General features: G+C 38.1%; 1 protein-coding gene across 3 annotated transcripts in view; it reads right to left on the reverse strand.

The window, feature by feature from the left end:
• LOC103030356 (RNA-binding motif, single-stranded-interacting protein 1) overlaps positions 1 to 20,418 on the reverse strand; it is an 83,154-nt gene that overhangs the window by 36,365 nt on the left and 26,371 nt on the right. For all 3 annotated transcript variants that reach the window (XM_022680025.2, XM_022680026.2, XM_022680028.2), the window contains exons 2-3: positions 13,634 to 13,815; positions 993 to 1,051 (exon numbers count right to left, since the gene is read on the reverse strand). In XM_022680025.2, coding sequence (XP_022535746.1) covers positions 993 to 1,051; positions 13,634 to 13,815 — 241 coding nt within the window. The remainder of the gene's footprint in view (positions 1 to 992; positions 1,052 to 13,633; positions 13,816 to 20,418) is intronic.

A 20,418-nucleotide genomic window follows, 5' to 3' on the forward strand; every position in this document is an offset into this window, starting at 1 on the left:
TTTTCTTGTCGGAGGCTGGACCATGATAAACGCGGGCGTTGAGCTTGACACGCCCACAAGCGACAAACGCTGGGCGACACAAGCGACTCGTCGCGTTCCAGTGTGAACGCAGGGTTAGGGGGAGCCCAAGAGCAGAAACTAAATTCTGATGCTGCTAAGGCTGCTTTAATAGCATTCACATTTAATTTGCTCACTGACAACAATAAGACTGACTGATATTTTTCTGGTATCATAAAATGTACTGTATTATTTATGTACCCAGATATGCTTATACATTTGACTTAGCCTTTGAAAGGTTCTTCTTAACACTTGCACATTTCTGTTTTAAACTAACAGGATCTAAAAGATTTTATTTTATGGCATCACTCAAACGTTTTGAGGTACCTTTATTTCTAGTGTACAGTAGTGAAAATGTGATTATTTTACCCCAAACATCCTTTAAAAATGCTACATAGGACCATTTAATGATATGCAATTCTTTAAATATCATATACAAGATGTTTTAGCACAGAGAATGATCAGAGATGGCTCTATATTATTGTAATGCAAAAATAAGTCATCTTTTTCCACTTTTTTGACAGGCAGTGAGACAAAAGTTAATGATGAACGCTGCAGCAGAAACGCTCCAAAATTACATGAAATTTAATCTTTTTTTTATTGATGTCTAGTAAAAGTTAAGATGTTCTTTTGTCTCCTGTAAAATTACTATTTTAACTGTTTTTGAAGATACATTTTGGGGCTTTTGTGTAAAACTCTTTATATACAATTATAGAAACTCGATGAAGAATGCTGTAGCTTTATGCACATTCATAAGACCATTGTAAAAATGGCTAGACTCTGTATTAACTGTATTAACATCAGCGCTCTGCACTTTCAACACACACACACACAGTCTTAAACCTGGTGTCTGGTGCCTGGTTTTAGTATTCAGAGGAAAAGGGTGGAAAGAAATGCACAGAATGTGGTGTCTGCTGATGGTACAAGATACACACCTTTGCATTTGTTTGTAGTTTTATCCAGGATGGCCTTCGTTGATACGATTTTGCCATAACTGTGAAAAGAACAAAGAGAGCAGTATTAGTGGATGGATTAAAACAGCAGACAGCTGGAGTCTGTCTTACAACACTCCCCCACCCACCTCTGTGCGCACACACACACGCGCACGCACACACACACACAGAAATAACACAGCTTGCCCGACTTCATGACATCACCCCGCAAACATGAGAGGCAGGAAGTTGCTTTTAGACTGTAGCGTTCCCGAAAGCAGCACTTTCTTCTCTAGAGTGAACACACATCACAGCCACAAGAACAGAAGAGCTGTCTTTACTGAAGACGGTGGCCTGACCTTCACAAACAACAGATGCAGGCAAAAATAACGTGAAATGAAAATAAATGTAACTCCAGAACTTTTCATTCTGCTAAAGCAGGGGAAAAAAAACACACAAGACGCATTTGCTTCGCCACACGGACTCTAAATAATCTAATCTAAAACCACATTCGCTAGCTAATGCCGCATTTATGAGAGCAGAATAACAGCAAGGCACTCAAGAGCCGGCTCAGGAAACAGGAAGCACATCAGAGCAATGTCACTAAAGCTGTCCAGTATGACAAATGAACTCGACATTGAACCCAAAACACTGACAGCCAATGGTGAGTGGTTCCCAGAACGCACCAGGTGGCCACACACAGAGCGAAAACAAAATGTCAGCCGGGGAAACAAAACAATCAGGGTAAACACTCCCAGATGGAGGCCACCTTGGCCAAGGTGTACGAGCGTTTGATCTTCCAAACTGATTACCCTACTGCAATACGAGCCCTAGAGGGTATAGGTAAAAGCAATTTCAGTAGAGCTCATTTGGCTTAGTCTTGCTCGGTATTCAGCTCCGAGCGTGCATGGTGAACAGAAATGAAACCGTGCACTGACAGCTTCCATATGCACTGCGCTGGTCAATGGGAGCCCTTTTCTGACAACAGTTCGAATGCACAGAAAATTGGCTATAGGTCAGGGCTGTCCAACGCGTGGCCCAAAGGCCAACGCTGGGAAGAATGTTTGATTTGGCCTGCCTGAAAGTTAACCTAAATCCACTCCAACGCTTAAAGAGAGAACAAACACTTTTTATATTTTAGAAACTTATTCTATTTTCACTCTTACATATTGTAGAAGCTAAATAGGAAAGAGGTGTACAAGTACACAAAAGCCCAATTCCAGTTTGGTACTGCGGGACAAAAAACTTGAGACTGGCTTAAAGCAAAGGTCCTCAAACTATTTAATGCCAAGACCCACCTGTATTCACTTTTACTTAGTACACTACATTACCACTATATATGTTATATGTTTTGCTATTCGACTAAACAAATTATTTTTTGATTAGTCGATTAGTCAATGATTTTTCTGCCATGTCCTCCAGCTCTAAAAAAATAGAAACAGCTGAACATGAGATTTAAAAGGCATTTAAATGTACTCAGTAATGTGTTGGTCTAATTGAATCACTTTTTCAGTAATGAATAATCTACTGTGTTACTTTTTCCAATCCAGTAATTACATTAAAGTTACTAATTCTAGAAACTGTGCATAACTTTGTCATTTTCCTTAGTTAAAATATATATTTTTGCTTTCTTCTTGTTTCTCAGGGAGTGATGTTTAGCATACAGGATTATTAGGTCACATTTTCAGCATGAGTACAACTCACGAGTAATACCACATAGTGCCACAAACATAAACAATGCAGGGAGGAGAGAGATTTGCGTTTTCTAGCTGGAAAAAATAACACTATTCTAGAGCGAAGCTTCCAATAAAGTGAATGTTGGGCATGTTTGAGATACAGTTGTGACTCGCCGGTTGCAGGGGTGGTGGAGGTAGAGAGAAGTCAAGTCAGACAGTCTTCACCTGCAGCCCACACGCAATTCAGCATATCTTGCTGTGTTTTGCTCTTATTTAAAGAATAAAAGTAGAACTTCCCATTAAACTGCATGGATATGAGCTAGAATAACAGCTATGAATAACAGCTAGGTTACTAATAGGGGAAGATCTAAATTATAGGCACTGTAGGAGTAAAGGATAGGAGTACTGTGTGTTATTTATATAAGAGGAAATTATATTATATCAAAACAATTCCATTTTTTTCCACCTTACCTGGCCTATCTACTATTTTTTTTAAATGGTAGTATTTATTAATATAAATATATATTCATTTAGGTGTTGATTTCCCCTTCTATAACCACAACAATAAAAATAACAACAGTAATGGAGATAAAACAAGATTTCTTGTTGTGGTAACTAATAAAATAACTACTACAATAACTGGTCATAAAAAAAAATGTTACTTTTAAAATCAAGTAATCAGTAATCAGATTACTTTTTCAAGGCAACTATGCAATCACTGGTTGTAGGTTAGTTATTAGCCTCTAATACTCTAATAGCAGTGGTTACAGGAATCAGGATACTGTTGAAGGTTTAATTTTGGAGGTGATAGCAATGCAAAAAAGCTGAGATTTATTATCCTGTGTGAGTCAGTTATGATTTTTAAATTAAATGCAGATATTCCATAGTAAAATAGCATTCCTCCACTTTTCTATATAAAACAAATCCCATCCAAATAGGGCTTAGGTTGATTATTTGTTACACCCCTTATCTTAATACTATAAACTGTTGTGAAAGTGAGTCAGAGTAAACAGGCTGCTCTGTATCTGATCACCCTAACTATTAGCATTTGTTTCACTGATGTGTTACTATACCATACTGTGGTGTGTAATGTATGGGTAAAAAAAAAATCTGTGTATAATTGTGTATAAATCTGCTCGACGCAAAACACTGCACTTTGGCTTACCATGAAAAAAAAAAAAAGATTTGAGCACTTCTGCAATAGCAAATATGGGAGATAAAAAGCAGAACCGGATTTATCCTCAAGATTGCGAGAGTGCGCTGATTTGTTCATGATATTTTTCTCTCAAAATACAGACAATGGTGATCGTAGCATGTGTCATCTTGGTCAGAGCAACCCGAGCAGAGAAGGCTGTGCTGTGCTGTGTTGTGTTGTGTAATCACAGAAAGATGGCAGAGATGAATGAGAGATGGAGGGACTCTTGAGGAAGTCGTGGTAGACCACAGCAGGGTGCATGTGAAAGAAATGTGACCTCCGACCTCTCCTTGGGACGAGGAACGGTCCTTCTTTAAAAGAGGACCATTGACTTAACAGAGCCGTACCCAATGTACCTGCACTGCAGGCAAAAAGGGGGAGCATTAATCCTATTCAATTAATATCCAAACACCAAAACCATTATGAGATTTGAAATCCAATTATAGAGGATGACCCTTAAAGCCTGTGTGCCAGCGTGGCTGCCGTGACCTTCTGCTATTTTGTGCCTGCTCCAGGGCCAGGAGTGTAAGGGGGTTTCCACTAGCTCGCCCCAAATGAATCATTAAAAGAAGCTCGATATAAAACTATCAGCCCCCCAAAAAAAAAAAAAAAAAAAAAAAAGCCATGTCTTGCCCAGTTCAGAATGCCAGTGCTGTAAATAGATAGAGGGATGGGTTAGGAGAGTTAAGGGTTATAAGGAAGGCAAATGGATTAACCTGCTGCGATCTAGGCCACCGCCAGTTGATTGAGGACGCTCTGCCATTATGAAAGGTTGATGAATGTCATTCATAAATCTCGCCAAAGGCCTGTGACAGGAGTGCAGTGGTCTTTCCTGACTCTTAAATGGATTTTACAAGCTTCCTGCTCTGCTTTACAGGGGACGAGGGGGCCGGCAAGAAAAAAAAAAAAAAAAAGCCCTCCCTGTGAGCCCGTCTCTACGTTAGCTTCCATTGAAAATCCATTAGAATTGGATTGCATAGGCTAGCGATAGAGATAGGGTGTCGTCCCTGCCAGAGACGCAGCAAGGAGAACAATGCAGTTGCCGTCTCACCTGCTGTTCCTGCCCTGCCTTCATCCTATTACTCAGCCTAATCGCGACTCCTGTTACTATTCACCCGCGCACTTATTGATTTCTATAGACACCGTTCAGGGTCATACTACTACCCACTAAAGCACACACAGCATGGTGCTGTCCTCTGATCTGCAGCCAATGGCAAACGTACAGTTCAGGGCCAGGGATTGTGCAAATGTTCCACTAGACTGTGTAATGTATCTTGCTTGCAAACTAGTAAAATCCCACCTGAGGAGACACAGAAGTAAAAATGCTTTTAAAATGCTATTTTAGTTACTAGTAATACATTAAAATGTACTATTTATAATATGCTCATTTTAACTGGCCCGCATGCTTCTGTACTCTCTTCTGAACACTGCATCTATACCTAAGTACATGCCAAAAAAAAACCCCCAAAAAAAACTAAGCCTTTGACTAATCTGAGTTGCCTGTATTTAATTTCTGTAGTGACACGAGCTAATATATATAAATATATATATATATATACAACAAATGAAAGCACAGTGAACTTACAATGCAACTGTTTTCCATAAGCCGCTCAATAATAATACTCAGTGAGTTCAGTTAAGGACAGTACAGTATATGTACTTCGTCTGTACATTTGATGAACTGGATAACTAGATATGGTCCTTATTACCATATAACTGCTACTTACAAATACAAATGTACGATATTTTGCAATCTCTGCATCTCTGCAGCTGTGCTTATGTAACTCGGGACGTGTGCGCCACTGTGTATGTGTGCAGAGGTGAAAGCATAACCTCAGGGAAGCATACAGATGCAGCTTCTATTTTTGGTTAAAATAAAGTACAAAATACATATACATGGACAGTCACATGATATACAGCTCTGGAATAAAAATAAGAGATCGTTAATAATGATTTTTAATGATTAATTTTACCAAATTGAAAACCTGTGGAATATAAACAAGAGGAAGATGGATGATCACAAGCCCTCAAACCAAACTGAACTGCTTGAATTTCTGCACCAGGAGTGCAGGCATAAAGTTATCCAAAAGCAGTGTGTAAGACTGGTGGAGGAGAACATGCCAAGATGCATGAAAACTGTGATTACAATCTTTTGGTTTGTCAAACATCGGCAAATTAATTCTGGGACAGAGTTCCATTACCCAAGTCAACACTTGGGTGTTCACTTGATCTTCTCCCTCTCTGTGGGCTCATCTAATAAAATTCACTTGAGTGAATACGATAATACAATGGCCCTGAAGATGACACTGGGGATTCCCCAGAAGGCCAAGCCGATGAAGGAATAGAACCAGCAGTGGAACGGGCAGACAGTACAGTTTCAAGGAAATTACAGGGAGAGTTTATGTGTAAACAGAAGCTGATACATTACCAGGAATAGCAAACAGGGTACAAATATACAGCTCTGGGAAAAAAAAAAGTAAGAGACCACTTAAAGATGATGTGTTTCTTTGATTTTACCAAATTGAAAACCTCTGGAATATAATCAAGAGGAAGATCGATGATCACAAGCCATCAAACCAAACTGAACTGCTTGAATTTTTGCACCAGGGGTGGCATAAAGTTATCCAAAAGCAGTGTGTAAGACTGGTGGAGGAGAACATGCCAAGGTGCATGAAAACTGTGATTAAAAACAGGGTTATTCCATCAAATATACATTTTTGAACTCTTAAAACTTTATGAATATGAACTTGTTTTCTTTGCATTATTTGAGGTCTGAAAGCTCTGTCTCATTTTCTGCAAAAAATGCTCTAAATAACAAGACATTTATTGAGAATTTGGGAGAAATGTTGTCCGTAGTTTATAGAATAAAACAACAATGTTCATTTTACTCAAATATATACCTATAAATAGCAAAATCAGAGAAACTGATTCAGAAACTGAAGTGGTCTCTCATTTTTTTCCAGAGCTGTATATCACTGTAGTGTATTTGGAATAGAGACAACTAGAGACATACCACTTAAAAAAAGCTGTAAATATACTTCTTTATTTGAGTGATATAAAAGTGACATAGCATCGTATGATTGCTAACAGTAAAAAACAAAGACATTGTTGGATGGAACATTTCTGTAAGGCTTTTGTTTTGACAGACAAGTTCTCAATGTGGCAAGAGTATATTTTGTATATGGTTCAGAATAAAAGAGCTGTTGGTCATTTTTGCCAAAATTGGCAAAATTGTGTGCATGCTTCTAGATCAGATGTCTTTTAAGAGCTGATGTATACCAATAGGTTCTTAGTGTGTAAAAGTTATGCACCAAAGCATTTTTGGTAAATAGCAGGTGATATTTTTCATTAGTAAAAGAAAAATGTAATGAACAATAAAAAGTCTGGCATGAGTAGGAGAGCTGACTCAAGTCTAAAATAAATAAAAAATATATATAGTTTTCTTCATTTTTTTTTCTTAAAAAAAAAAAACACCACACCAATAATCAATAATCACATCACATACAATGTCAAATTATATCAAATATATTGTGATTCCACTAATTTTTTTATAGCTGCTTACAGAAAAGGCAAATTTACACTGTTCTTGTATTTAATTATATTCTAACACATTTTTGCTGCATTAATGGGCAATACTGTGCCTATAACAACATGTTGACCCGCTGACTTCTAATAGGAACAAAAATATTGCAATGTCAGTTTCTTCCAATATTGTGCAGCTGTAGAGTGTAAAGTGTATGTGTGTGAAGATTTTTTTTTTAAATTCATGAATAACATTTACATTAAGCCTTTTAAACATCTTCACACTGTTCACACACATACATATTTACTACAAACATGATTTTATTTTATGGAACCAAAAGTGCTTAAGGAACCTTTTGTAGCACTTACTTGTAAGCGTGCTTGGCCTCCTTTCTGATGGAAAAGTCGCACAGGGTAAGGTAAAAGGTTAAAAGGGGAAATCGCTTTAGCTATTAGGATAAGATTAAGCTAAATGCAGCTAATGGTCTGGAGATCACACTCCTGGCCCTCACCTTACTAATCCACAACCTTAAACGGCCAACGCTAAGTGCTCACAAAAGTACTGGAGTCACTTTGCTGTGGTGGCATTCTATTCTGGGCTGGTGATTAAAGTCTCCGCGTATCAAACGGACTGTTTCATTCGAACTCAATACGGCATCCAAAGTTATTGACTAATTCTTCAAATGCACGGCATTGCACTGGCTTGTGAACCATAACTGAAACATTTGGCTATGTAATTAGACTCCAGTAAGAGAGACACTTGACTTTCTCAATGATGTGGAAATGATGTTGAAACAGAAATTGCTACAGTTTGTCTTCTGTGCCATAAAGAGCGGCTCCCCTCCTTAGCAAACACGGCGGGGAAGCCATAGAGCAGGAAGAAAGAGATTGAATGTGCTGCAAAGTCAACATCTGATAGTCTGTCGGTGCAAGCCTGTGTGTATGCGCATGCTAGCATGTGTGTGGAGGGGGTGGATGGCTGACAGGAGGTTTGGAAAGGGGAAAATGAGATTTCAAAGTCACCTCGCTAGTCTTTTCAATGCCCGGAGTCTCCATAATCAGAGATCCAAAGGCACAATGCGGCCTGGACCTGTATTCATAAAGCTTCTCAGGGTAGGAGTGCTGATCTAGGATTTGCGCCCATCTGTGAGGTCATCACAAAGGGGAGGGCAATCTGATTTTAGACCGGCCCTCTCATGCATAGGAGCTTTGTGTATACAGGCAGAAGCCTTAAAGGCCCATTTATGCTAAATATGGATGCGGATAAGAACGGAGCCTTCTGTCTGCTTACATTTTGCCTGTATTTCTGCATGTTCTCTAAAAGCTTGCTTAGTTCTCCAAAATCAAAATAGAAATCCACTAGAAATCACAAGGCCAGTGTTACTAACAGTTCAAGTGAAACACGACCCCTGCTATATGGACACGACAAAAAAAAATCTGGAAGAAAAGAAAATTATGGCGGGAATTTCTGAAGAGTTTACGCCATCGTTTACACAGCTGCCTCTTTCATCTTTTTAAAAGTAATGCTGCTTTCACAAAATGGGAAATACTGTTTGTAATCTTTGTAAACTGCACTTGAACAACCAATGAAGTAATAAGCAGGTGGGAAACTCCAAATTCTAGATTGTGTACAAATGTATGAAATGTAATATATATCTTAACTTTTTTCCTTTTCATATATTTTTATAGCAGCAGATTTTTTCTTTTAGATTTTTTTTTCTATTATTTCTGAGTGGGAAGGAGACAAATAGTCTAATAACTGGCATCCTTGATTCTTCTGTGATCCTCCAAAGCCAAATATATAATATTATATTATTATATATATATATTATTTCAAAAACAGAGTGATCTGGTAGGTGTTTTTTTCTGACCACAAAAGCTTTTTCTGTTTACCTGAGCAACTGTGCTGCTAATGATGCTAAAACAAGAATTTTTGCAAACAAAGATATCTGAATGGCAAAATCTTCTGCTAATTCACACAGTGTTAAAGCAAAGAAACACAGAATTAAAACCAAATAGAGCTGTCAAGCTAAAAGTCTTTGCCAGACTCATTCACTCTTAAAGGAGTCCACACCACAATATATATTAAAATGTACTTTCCTGCCTGTTGGTGCAACTACATATTCTTACCAAAGAGTTTTTTTATACTCACTAATGCTTAGCTGATTAAAACATAATTATTCAGTATATTATTTCCCAGTGTTTGTTGACTGCTCCATGTCTTATTTTGCAGTGTCCTACAGATCTTCATTCTTAATAGGCAAATCCTTTGAAAAGCACCCAAATGAAGTCAAGTAGTATTCATAGCAAACCATCTGGTATACAACCAGCGAGCACTCGAATGCAGCATAAGTACACTATCTACTACAACCTCCTCCATCATCAGCAAACGTTTTTTGTCAGTAATATATACCGAATCTTACGGACTGAGATGCACTGGGTTTTAAGGCACATTTTAAGCGACAATAGTAAATAAACAAATCTGTAACTCAAAAAAAAAAAAATCAAAGTCAAAGGAACACTGGACGTTTATCTACACAGATTTCTATCCTGAAAACTGTTTATTTGGGTGAGTAAAGCACCTTTTTGTTTTTTACAGTAAGCGTAGATTTCCAATATTTTAGCGTGCTTAGCAGCACTAAGCATTAGTAAATGCCGCCCATCAGTTAGCAGTTCGTCCCACATAGTTTGTTTTAACACAGCAAACACGCAGACTACAGTTTGATATACTCAACGGCAAAAGATCTAGGGCTGCAGTTAGCACTAATGCTAATACTGCTCTAGCCTAGGTGCTGAAAAAACTCCTTTATAATCCTGTACTTCAGTGGAGTGGCTTTACTGCTGCTTACAACCTGACTGGTAGAATTTATACATAAGGCGCATCGGATTATAAGGCACACTGTCGTTTTTTGGGAAAATAAAAGGATTTTAAGTGCGCCTAATAGCACTGTGGTATATTAATGTATATGCTACTGTAAAGAATTCAAAGAAGTATGGAGTGAAATTTACAACCATTAAAACAGAAATATTATTCTAAAAGGCCTTCATGAAGTTGGTGGTCATTTCCAAACATGTGCTGTCAGACATTTTAGATTTATTTTCTCGTGCTAATGTCATTTTTCATGTCAGACCGAAGCACAATGCTCGCATCAGATCCCATCTATCTCCTTCTCTCTCTCTGACATGACCGTCAATGGCCTATTAGTCCCTCCTTCAAAACTCCACTATGCCTCATAGCTGAGTGGATTCTGTCCCATCTCTAAAAATTATTTCAAACCACCCCACCAGCCTGAGAGTCATTATAACTAATCATTTATTCACCACATTACTCTCGGTTAAGAGCTCTAAAAGGGAGAGATGTGCCTGCAGCCCAATAAAGCAGAAAATCTTCACTCAGTTACTGTGGAAAGCTGACTGTGGGATTACTCACGTACAGACATAATGCAGAGAACAATTCTGTGCTCTGACAGATGGCGTAAAACTGAAGTTCATATAAGGTTAAGTGCCAATTTGGAGGTATACTGTGGTGAAGGTTGTTACATATAAGTCAACACTGAGCTTTAGTTTATAGGTCAAATGAAAGGATTCTTTTGTGTGCTGGCAGTTTTTGGTTATATTTATGTTTTGTTTTGGATTAGCCACAACAGATAATAAACAGATACATGGCTTTAGGCTTGTTTGGTTAAGATAAGGTAATATTTCATAAAATCCTTGTTAATTTAGGGTTATGTTGGACGTTGGTTTGTTTCATTAGGTAAATGTTAGGCCTGTTATCATTGTAACTTAGTCAACTCTTCCATTAGCAATGCCTGGCATAGGCTAGATAAGTATCAGCCTCTAAGGCTTCACCCAAATGGAAGAGCTGAAGATGAGTTGTGGTGGTGGTCGTCAGTAATTGCAAACAAATCCTCACAGCAATGCTCCACAATCTTGTATAAAGCTTTTCCTGGACAGTAGAGACACTCACTTTATTAAAAGCAGGACAAACTCTTTTGAAATACTCTTAATTTAAAAAGGATTAATAAGTGAGCAGGTGCCTCAATCCTTTTGTCCATATGGTGTACTTGTTATATAATTAAAGCTAAATATTATGTCAAATTAAATGAAAATGAAGGCTCCACAAGTTTCCTTGATTACAGAGAGCCTGCCTGTGCTGTTAGGACAGTGGGTGTTGTTGCAGTACTTCAGTCAAAATGTAAACAAGTCCTTGACCCATGAAACATGTGTGGGCTTCAGAGGATTTTATAGTTTCGTAACAGCTCACAGGTATATGCACTAAAACTGTAAACAAGGCTGGTAATATTCAAGTACGAGAAGGCAGAAATGTTGGGTCAGTATTCTTTAAGGTGAAGGAGTGAGTTTTTTTCGGTATGATGTTCCCTCCCTTTTGTTTTTGCCTCTGCAGTTGTATTACCTTTAATGGGACTAAATATTACAATTGTAAGTTACTGTATATTTCACATTATAAGGCACACTATCAATAAACGTCTATTTTCTGGTCTATTTTTTATACATAAGACACACCGGATCATAAGGTGCATTTTAAGAGACACTATGAGGAACTTTGAATTCATAAGGTCTCGCCACTGGGTGGTGTTGGTAAAGGGGTGGCTGACTAAGTTAAGTAAAGCTAAGCTAAGTAAACAAAACTGTAATAAATACTGTAAAAAAAATACTTTCTTTTAAAGTTAAACAAGTGCTGGATGTTAATCAACACAAATTTCTCTGCTTTAAACTGTTTATTTACTGCTTATTTACTGCTTTAAAGCGTTTTTGTTTATTTACAGTAAGCTTAGATTCCAGAATTTCTTCAGCACTAAGGCTGGAGCATTAGCATTAACGGCTAACCGCTCCAGCAGTGCTAGCCGAGGTTAGAAGCAGGCTACAGGCCGATAATACTCACCTCTGAACGTGGAAATAGTGGTTAGCAGCTGATGCTAAAGGATTTTTAGTGTGCCTTATAGTGTGAAAAATACAATAACTCCTACTGCTCCTCGACTGTACTGCTAACATAACAGTACCTCAGTAACGTCGAAGAAAATAAACACATAACCATCAAAAAACTAAAAAACCTGCTCAAAAAATTACTTAATGAAGCATCAAAAAATAATCTCAAATATATTCAAGTCTTCACACCTTCAGCACTGAAAACTGCTAAAAGGAATCTGTAGTCACACTGAATATGAAATAATTGAATATACTTACATTTCCTGAAAGATTTAAATATTATAGCAATATTAAAAGTTCATTTCACAGCAAGTGATCCACTTAAGTTTGGATCTGTGAATTTCAAATTTTAACTGGAACAAGTAAGATTTTTTTACTCAGAGGACCAGGAGAGCCTCACCAACCCTAATTCCCACACCAGTATCACACCAACAGCAGTGAAAGCAGTAGTATTATACAGTTCATCACATTAAATCAATCACACACAGAACTGTTCAACACTTATCTGTGGACATGTTTGAATGTGCAAAATGCTGTTTAATATGTTATGTTTCACTGGTATTGCTAAGAATTCAACGATTCAACATAGAACACCAGTAAATGATCGTCAGACCAGTTGTGGTAAACTTTAGCTAACAGTTTTTTTTTTCTGGGAATGTTCTGAAATAATGTAATTTCCAGACATAATATAGCGTAAATATTCAAATTGGCCTTGTTTTTTTTAAATAAAAGCCTCTCAATGGATTAAGTAGTAAGTCACCTGTAAATTGCATGCCAATACGTCTCTCTTTAATCACTTTCAAAGTAATATATGGTTGGTCACCATGGTATCTGTGTGATCTTACAACTGGTTTCCCATCTATAGGGAGCTTATCAAACAACCAGTGCGCCGCCGTGGCTGAGCGGATCATAGCCATATACAATTCCCGGTGTGTGGTGATTGGAACCGTGCTGATCCAAAGGATTGATGTTTGTGCATTTCAGACCATATTCCCCTCCTCGAGCCGTAATCGATCTCCATTTTGGAGCAGCACTTTCCTCTCAGAGTCCAACTGGGATTAATGAGTCAGCCAGTAATTCAGACCTGCAGGAGGCCTCTGCTTCCATCTCTTCATCTACTTCGGTAAACAGAAAAGCCTTCTTGAAACAGTTCTACCTTCATTTGGAACTATCATTTCGGTCCAGGGCCCCCCTCCTACCAAGTCTTTCAGTTACTCTCAAGACCGGGAGGGGAAAAAATAAATAAATTAACATGTCAATAGCGAATCAATAAGGCCACTAATGAGAGGAAGCGGAGTACTCACGGCTGGCAGAGCTTGACCAGGTCATGGTCGGTGGTTGCCGGGGGCAACCCCCGGATGTACAGGTTGGTTTTGCTGAGCTGCTCCCAGCCTGCCGTGCTGCTGCTACTGCTGCTCTGATTGGTGCTGCTGTTGGTTCCGGGGCTAGGTGGGGCCATGGGCTGGGACGAGGGGCCAACAGGGGGCTGCCAAAAACGACAGAAAAACAAAATGAGGTCAGTGTGAAGATGCCACATAGCAGGCCGGCGTGAAAGGTAAACGTGGTCCTTAGATCTGGCGGAGAGAAAGAAAAAAAGAACAGACAAAAGGAGAGATTTGCAAGCCTGTGTCGTTTCGGAGCCGACCTGCGTGAATACAATGTGGCGAGTGTGGGGATGACAACTGGCGCTATTAGATAAACAAAAGCTGATTGTGGACTGCAGGAGGCTAAAGCTATTGGCTAATCCTGCTCTCCACTGCTGCATTCATTATGCGGATTAAGAAGGAGAGATGGAACCTGGGTGTGAAAGCCTGCTTTGGAGTTTTATTGATCAAACTTACAGTGAAAGGACTAGGCTAGGGTCAGTTTCTGCCCGCATTTGCATACTAATGAGTGTGGGGGTGGGGCAGATACAAGATCAACAATCGCGCTGAAATGCTTGAGGCATGGGCTCTGGAGACCAGGCTGCAGTGATGCTGATGCAGACCCATTAATGTTGAAAACACTCCAAGCCGACACGAAGAGAGAATACTTCAGCTTTATTGGTCTAATTCTCTGTCTGTCTCTCTGTCTCTCTCTCTCTCTCTTTTTCTCTCTCCTACACAAACACGACTACTTCCTAAACAGAGACTTCAGATTAAGATCAATAAGAAACATCATCCCAATACATATAGATTTCAGCATTTTAGTAACAGAGCAAAAAAATATATATATGTTTCCAGTACTACACATTAAAACTGACCAAAATATAATGCACATCTTTTTCGAGAGTACCTGCATGCATGTCTCAATACTAACTATTAACATCAAGGATTCTTTTACTGAAACCTCCCAAAACAACAGCTCAGCATAAGGACCTGATTGCAAGAGGATCTAAAGAAAAACAAGAACAGCATGAGATCTAAACTAAATCACTGAAAGACACTTCAGAGAGGTACAGAAAATAACTATATTTGCTCAATACTACATATTTAATATATACTGTATTTCTTATGTACACATGATTCAGTTTAGACTGGGGCGAGATGACTCACACAAAAGAGTTAAGGTATTAAAATATATGAGACAATATTTTGAGTGAGATTAGAGGGAGATCCACGAGTTGTTTCTCAAGAGTCAAAATTTAGAAAGTGGATTAAAGTGCTCCAGTCTAGGCGTGCACAATTGGGATTAGTCACGATTTAAAAAGGGCATATTTTTGCTCAGTCGGCTTTCAGAGTTTTGGAGCTGCATTTAAAAAAAACTGTGTGCATCAAGGATAAAAATATTTTTTTTTTGACTATTAGAAAGTACTGGGCATCAGTTTAGGGTTGGGCTATATAGGCGTTATTTTTGCATAAGTAGCAGCAAATTCTTAATAATGCTATTTAGATACAATCCTATACAATCCTTACTACAGTGATTTGTATTTACAGTTTGGCACCCTTAATTCAATTACTTGTTATAATGAAATTTGCATGTAGTCAGTGTGCCCTAAGTCCTAACAATACTCACAATATGCTCTGAAAAGTATACTGCGTACTACAATAAAATTTATTTCAATATGAAAAAACACTGCAATCAAAGTGTTCCTCCTTAAATCTGCCATAAAAACTCATGATAAGCCTTAAACTGATATCAATTAGAACTTGACCATTTATAAAATACGTAAAATATATTATGATTAAGATTAATTATTCATTTCCTCTAATAAGCAGGAGAAGGGTGACCCAGCACTAGTAGTTGTTCTGCTGGTGTGGATAAAGCTGAGGTTTTTAAAAGTATGTCAGAGAAGAATATTTAATACGGGGGATGTGATCAAAGATGCTGTTGTGGTTTAATTTAACCACAATCTTGGGTGTTTAAACAATGCAAGTGCATTGCACAGATTCAAGGGTATTCAAAGCATAATTCATAGAATGCAGCAGATGTCATTTTTAACATTACAAAACATGAGATAAATAAATGCCCTAAATTACAATACAATAATAAGTACACAAAAGTGCTAAACTAGAGAAAACACAATAGAAAAACATGCAAGACAAGTAGAGACAGATAAAACATATAATATCTGCTCAAAATAATAGAAAATATAATTTTTTTATCAGACCTCATATACTGCAAAGAAACAAAGTTAACATAACATTTAAAGGACGCAATACTGCTGCTCAAACTCGAAGAGAATTCAGAAAATTCTGAATCTTAAATTGTCAATGCAACAGTCTTCCACATTGCTGCTGGATGACTTTATGTCATTCCTGACAAAGAAATCCAAGTAGTTCAGCTCTGTGTGATGGAATGACTGGAATGAAATGGCTGCCATGTGTGTAAAGATGCTGCTTTAAAAAAAACAATGGAGCTGTCTCTTATATTTTCCAGAGCTGTAAGTATGAAAAATAACTTGTTATAATATGTGGACAGCCCTAATTCTGAAGAGGGAAGGCTATTAGGAAGTCTTAAAGAAGCAAGCAGAAGTAGACTGCTGTGTCAGTGTCTGCAAATGGACTGACTCCACGCGGTCTGTGAACAGGCGAGCCAGCAAACGAGCGAGTGATTGAGGATGAATATCTGGCTTTATTGTGATCCATATCTATTTTAATGTCTCTTTTCTCCTCCTTGCCTCTCTAGCAGGTGCTCAGATGCTGTGAAATGGCCAATAGCAGTAAAGCAGCAGATGGAAATGTCCAGTATTTTATGGGATATGCTTTCTGTTTTTTGGCTTCTTTACAGGAGTATCCCTGAAGCCTTTGTTTCTATTTGTGTCACTAATAATAAAAAAGGCTCAAATAAGCATATATAGTGTGCATATATATATATATATATATATATATATATATATATATATATATATATATATATATATAGCAAACAAAATGCAACATCTGGCTAAAGGCAGAATATTTAATATTAAACATATTTTTCATTTTTTTTCTCAGTTGCAAAAATTAAATAGTGTGAATGTGCTTTTGTCTCGCCTTTTTAATTAAAATGTTATTGTTCTATATAAATAAATCGATATTTTCAATTATGCAGCCAAACACTAAAACACTGCATTTTTGATAAATTAATTTGGTTGCCAAATATTCAGTGCTTATGTGTGTGTGTTTGTGTGTGTGTGGTAATAGACACTTTCAGTGTACCTAACACACATGCCTGCCAACACAACCTTTCACTGCTCAACTGAACTGCTTGGCTCTCCACACTCTCTCTCTCTCTCTCTCTCTCTCTCTCTCTCTCACACACAGACACACACACACACACGTGTATGTGTGTGTGAGTGTGTGTATGTGTTAATGTGCAATAAAAGCACATATGCTTTTCCCTATTCTGATATTGTTGCACGTATTGAATAAAGTCACATTTAATTGAGATTTTACCTCTCCTGTAGATACAAGTGAAAATTAAAAAAAAACTATTTAATCTGAACTAATCTGTGTTAAGTGTCTCTTTTAAAATCTATTCTGTATTCATGGGATTTTCTCAGACCACCATAGAAATGTGCAATGCTCAAACAGAATCTAAACCCTTAATTGGAGTCGTGTTCTCTATTCAAAGACCACACGTAGCAGAAGAAAAAAAAATCCTGGGGGATATTTGGACAGGCTTTGAGTGTGCCGGTTAGATGGCCCTATTCTTCAGATTATAAAAGAGCTCTTGTGTGGCGGAGCCAATCACTTCCGTCCTGTTTGCATGGACACAGATGTTCTGAGCTGGGAGAGCTTTTCCTCTTCAAGTACTCCCTCTGTTACACTCTGATTACCCCCTTTCTCTACTTTTCTCCGTATTTTCGAGCAGTCACAAGAAAGAGGAAGCGTTTGGAATCTGAAGAATGAAGCAGTGACAGAGTTGAGCAATGGCAGGCTGGGCAGGCTCCAGAGGCTCTGATCGTCTTTCCAGCGTTCGCACGTCTCCTCGGCTCTGCAACTGAACACTCGCTGGCTGGGATTTCCAACCGGGGGAGCGTTTCAGAGTTTCAAGCCTGCGCACTGAATGTTTTCAATCTTTTTTTTTACTGCATGGACTGGTTCTCCAAGGTGTGCGACGAAGACTAGAAAACAAAGATGAAATTACTACCTTTCCGTAAGAATGAAAGAGCTACTCGGAACGGCGGCGTACTGGCAGAACACTCTGCTCCAGCTCTCCTGAGTTACTCATCCACATATTTAACCTTGCTTTCGGCCAGACCTGGCCAGCGACTGCACCGGACAGGAAGGCTAACGCTTGTTTTTCTTTCTGGACAGAATTATCAGTTAACACATACATTTTTTCGGAGAATATAGCTGACTGCACCATGATGCTCATTACTGCTCATCTTGAAAGTATTTCTAAAGCGAAAGCTGAACAGGAAGCCTTAAAATGCTTTGTGATTTGCCCTGGGGGATGCCATGACACCTGCTCTCTACCTTGGCCTGATAAAGAGAAGGTGCAAAAAAAAAAAAAAAGTGCTAGCAGGAAAAGTGGGCATAAACATTGGCATAGGAAACAACATCCTGAATTTAAAATGGAATTTGGAGCTAAATCTGTAGCTAACTACTACAAACTGTCTCTAAGGAACTCAGACATAGCTTAGCCTAACCCATTCACAAGCCACACACCAGAACACAAAGGAAAACTCGCCTATGAAAAAGTACACAATGGCAATCCACCTTAACAAGAGGGTTGGGCTCTATCTGCATCATGTCTTTAATTACTGATTACCAAAAGGATCCACTATAGTCAGCTTAGACTTAATCTGTAAAAGATTCTGCATTACACAAACACACAGACTAAAATACGAAAATAAAGGATGATTAATATCACCAAATTTGGGCAATATAACATCTGTAATATGTAAACTACAAATAGCATCTAATGTTGTAAAAATGCACAGTGCTAATTAATATATATAACATACAGCTCTGGAAAAAATTAAGAGAACACTTAATGACAAATGACGAGTTTCGTTGATTTTGCCGAATTGAAAACCTCTGGAATATAATTAAGAGGAAGATGGATGACCACAAGCCATCAAACCAAACTGAACTGCTTGAATTTTCACGCCAGGAGTGACATAAAGTTATCCAAAAGCAGTGTGCAAGACTGGTGGAAGAGAACATGCAGAGATGCATGAAAACTGTGATTAAAAACCAGGGTTATTCCACCAAATATTGATTTCTGAAATCTTAAAACTTGATCATGAACTTGTTTTTTTGCATTATTTTTTGTTATTTCAGTTATGTCTAATTTTCTGCAAATAAATGCTTTAAATGACAAAAAAATTATTTGGAATTTTGGGAGAAATGTTGTCCGTAGTTTATAGGATAAAACAACAATGTTTCTATAAATAGCAAAATCAGAAAAACTGATTCAGCAATTAAAGTGGTCTCCTATTTTTTTTTCAGAGTTGTATATAGTATATTATATAATTATAAAAACTACTAATTATATCACATAGCAATCATCAAAAATTGACATCCCTGCAATAATTCCACATTTCCATCTTTAAAATGAATTGATATCTAATAATAATCATCAGTATCTCTCTGCACACAGGAATGCTTTGTTTATGCCTCTGTCCCAAATGTTTGGGTTCCAGACATAAATCTTTGGCTGGAAGCTGAAATCTGCAGGAATTTCCTTTCAGTATCCAGCCGCTTCCTTTCTCCACTCAGGCAGCCTGAGAGAGGCAGGAGAGCTGAGACAGGCCTCATTACAGAACATGGCACGACACAGGTACGGCCACTGTGCCTCATTAGATTACTTACATGCAAATCTCCTCAAGCTGGTTTGGTGAATGCTGACTTTAGCTTTTCCGCTGACAGTCAAAGACAATCGCCTAAATGTGGTTAATTGGCTTTTCTCTTTAAAATGTCCATCATTTGGTAACAGAACAGGAGCTATCAGACAGTAATAAGGGTGCACAGCCATATTGGAACTGTGACAGTATCAGTAAAAGCAGTTAACTGCTTAAACATACCGGTATTATCACCTGACAAATGCTAAAAGTTAATTGACATTATCAAGAAATATTTTATTACACATTGCTGGGCTACTACCTGAAAAAGTGAAGTGTATTTTTAATCCAGCCATGCACCTAATATCGGCATCAAAGTTAAATCTCTGCTGCACACGGTCAAGATTGCAGGGTGCTGAAAAACAGGTCTCGACTCAATGAAATCCAGCATCGCCGAACAAAATATCATTCCATTAAAGGTCTTGACACAAAGAGGGCATTTATGGCGGCGGACAGGCTCCAGCTCATATTCAAATGGCCTGGCAACACAATGGCACTTCATAGTATAGCCCAAACAGCTGCACCGAGGCTGAGGTTACGACAAGCTGAACAAAACATAATCAGGAGTACAATGAGTGATAAAACACACAGGTAAGACTTACACTAAAAACATCGGCCTTACTAATTAATATCTGTATCTAAGCAATGTACTTTACAGACACAGCTTTTATCTTACGAGGCCTTCTAACTCTTCTTCTAATTCTTCTATATTGTCCATTCAAATGTCTAAAGGATAGACATTTAAATGGATAATATAAAAGAATACAGTCTAGGACTGGGCTTAATCCATGTCTGGGAAACTAACCCTACATTTTGTTGCTGTCTAATAAGAAAACA

This window comes from Astyanax mexicanus, chromosome 11 (assembly GCF_023375975.1).
Source record: "Astyanax mexicanus isolate ESR-SI-001 chromosome 11, AstMex3_surface, whole genome shotgun sequence".
NCBI classification, from domain to species: Eukaryota; Metazoa; Chordata; class Actinopteri; order Characiformes; family Acestrorhamphidae; genus Astyanax; species Astyanax mexicanus.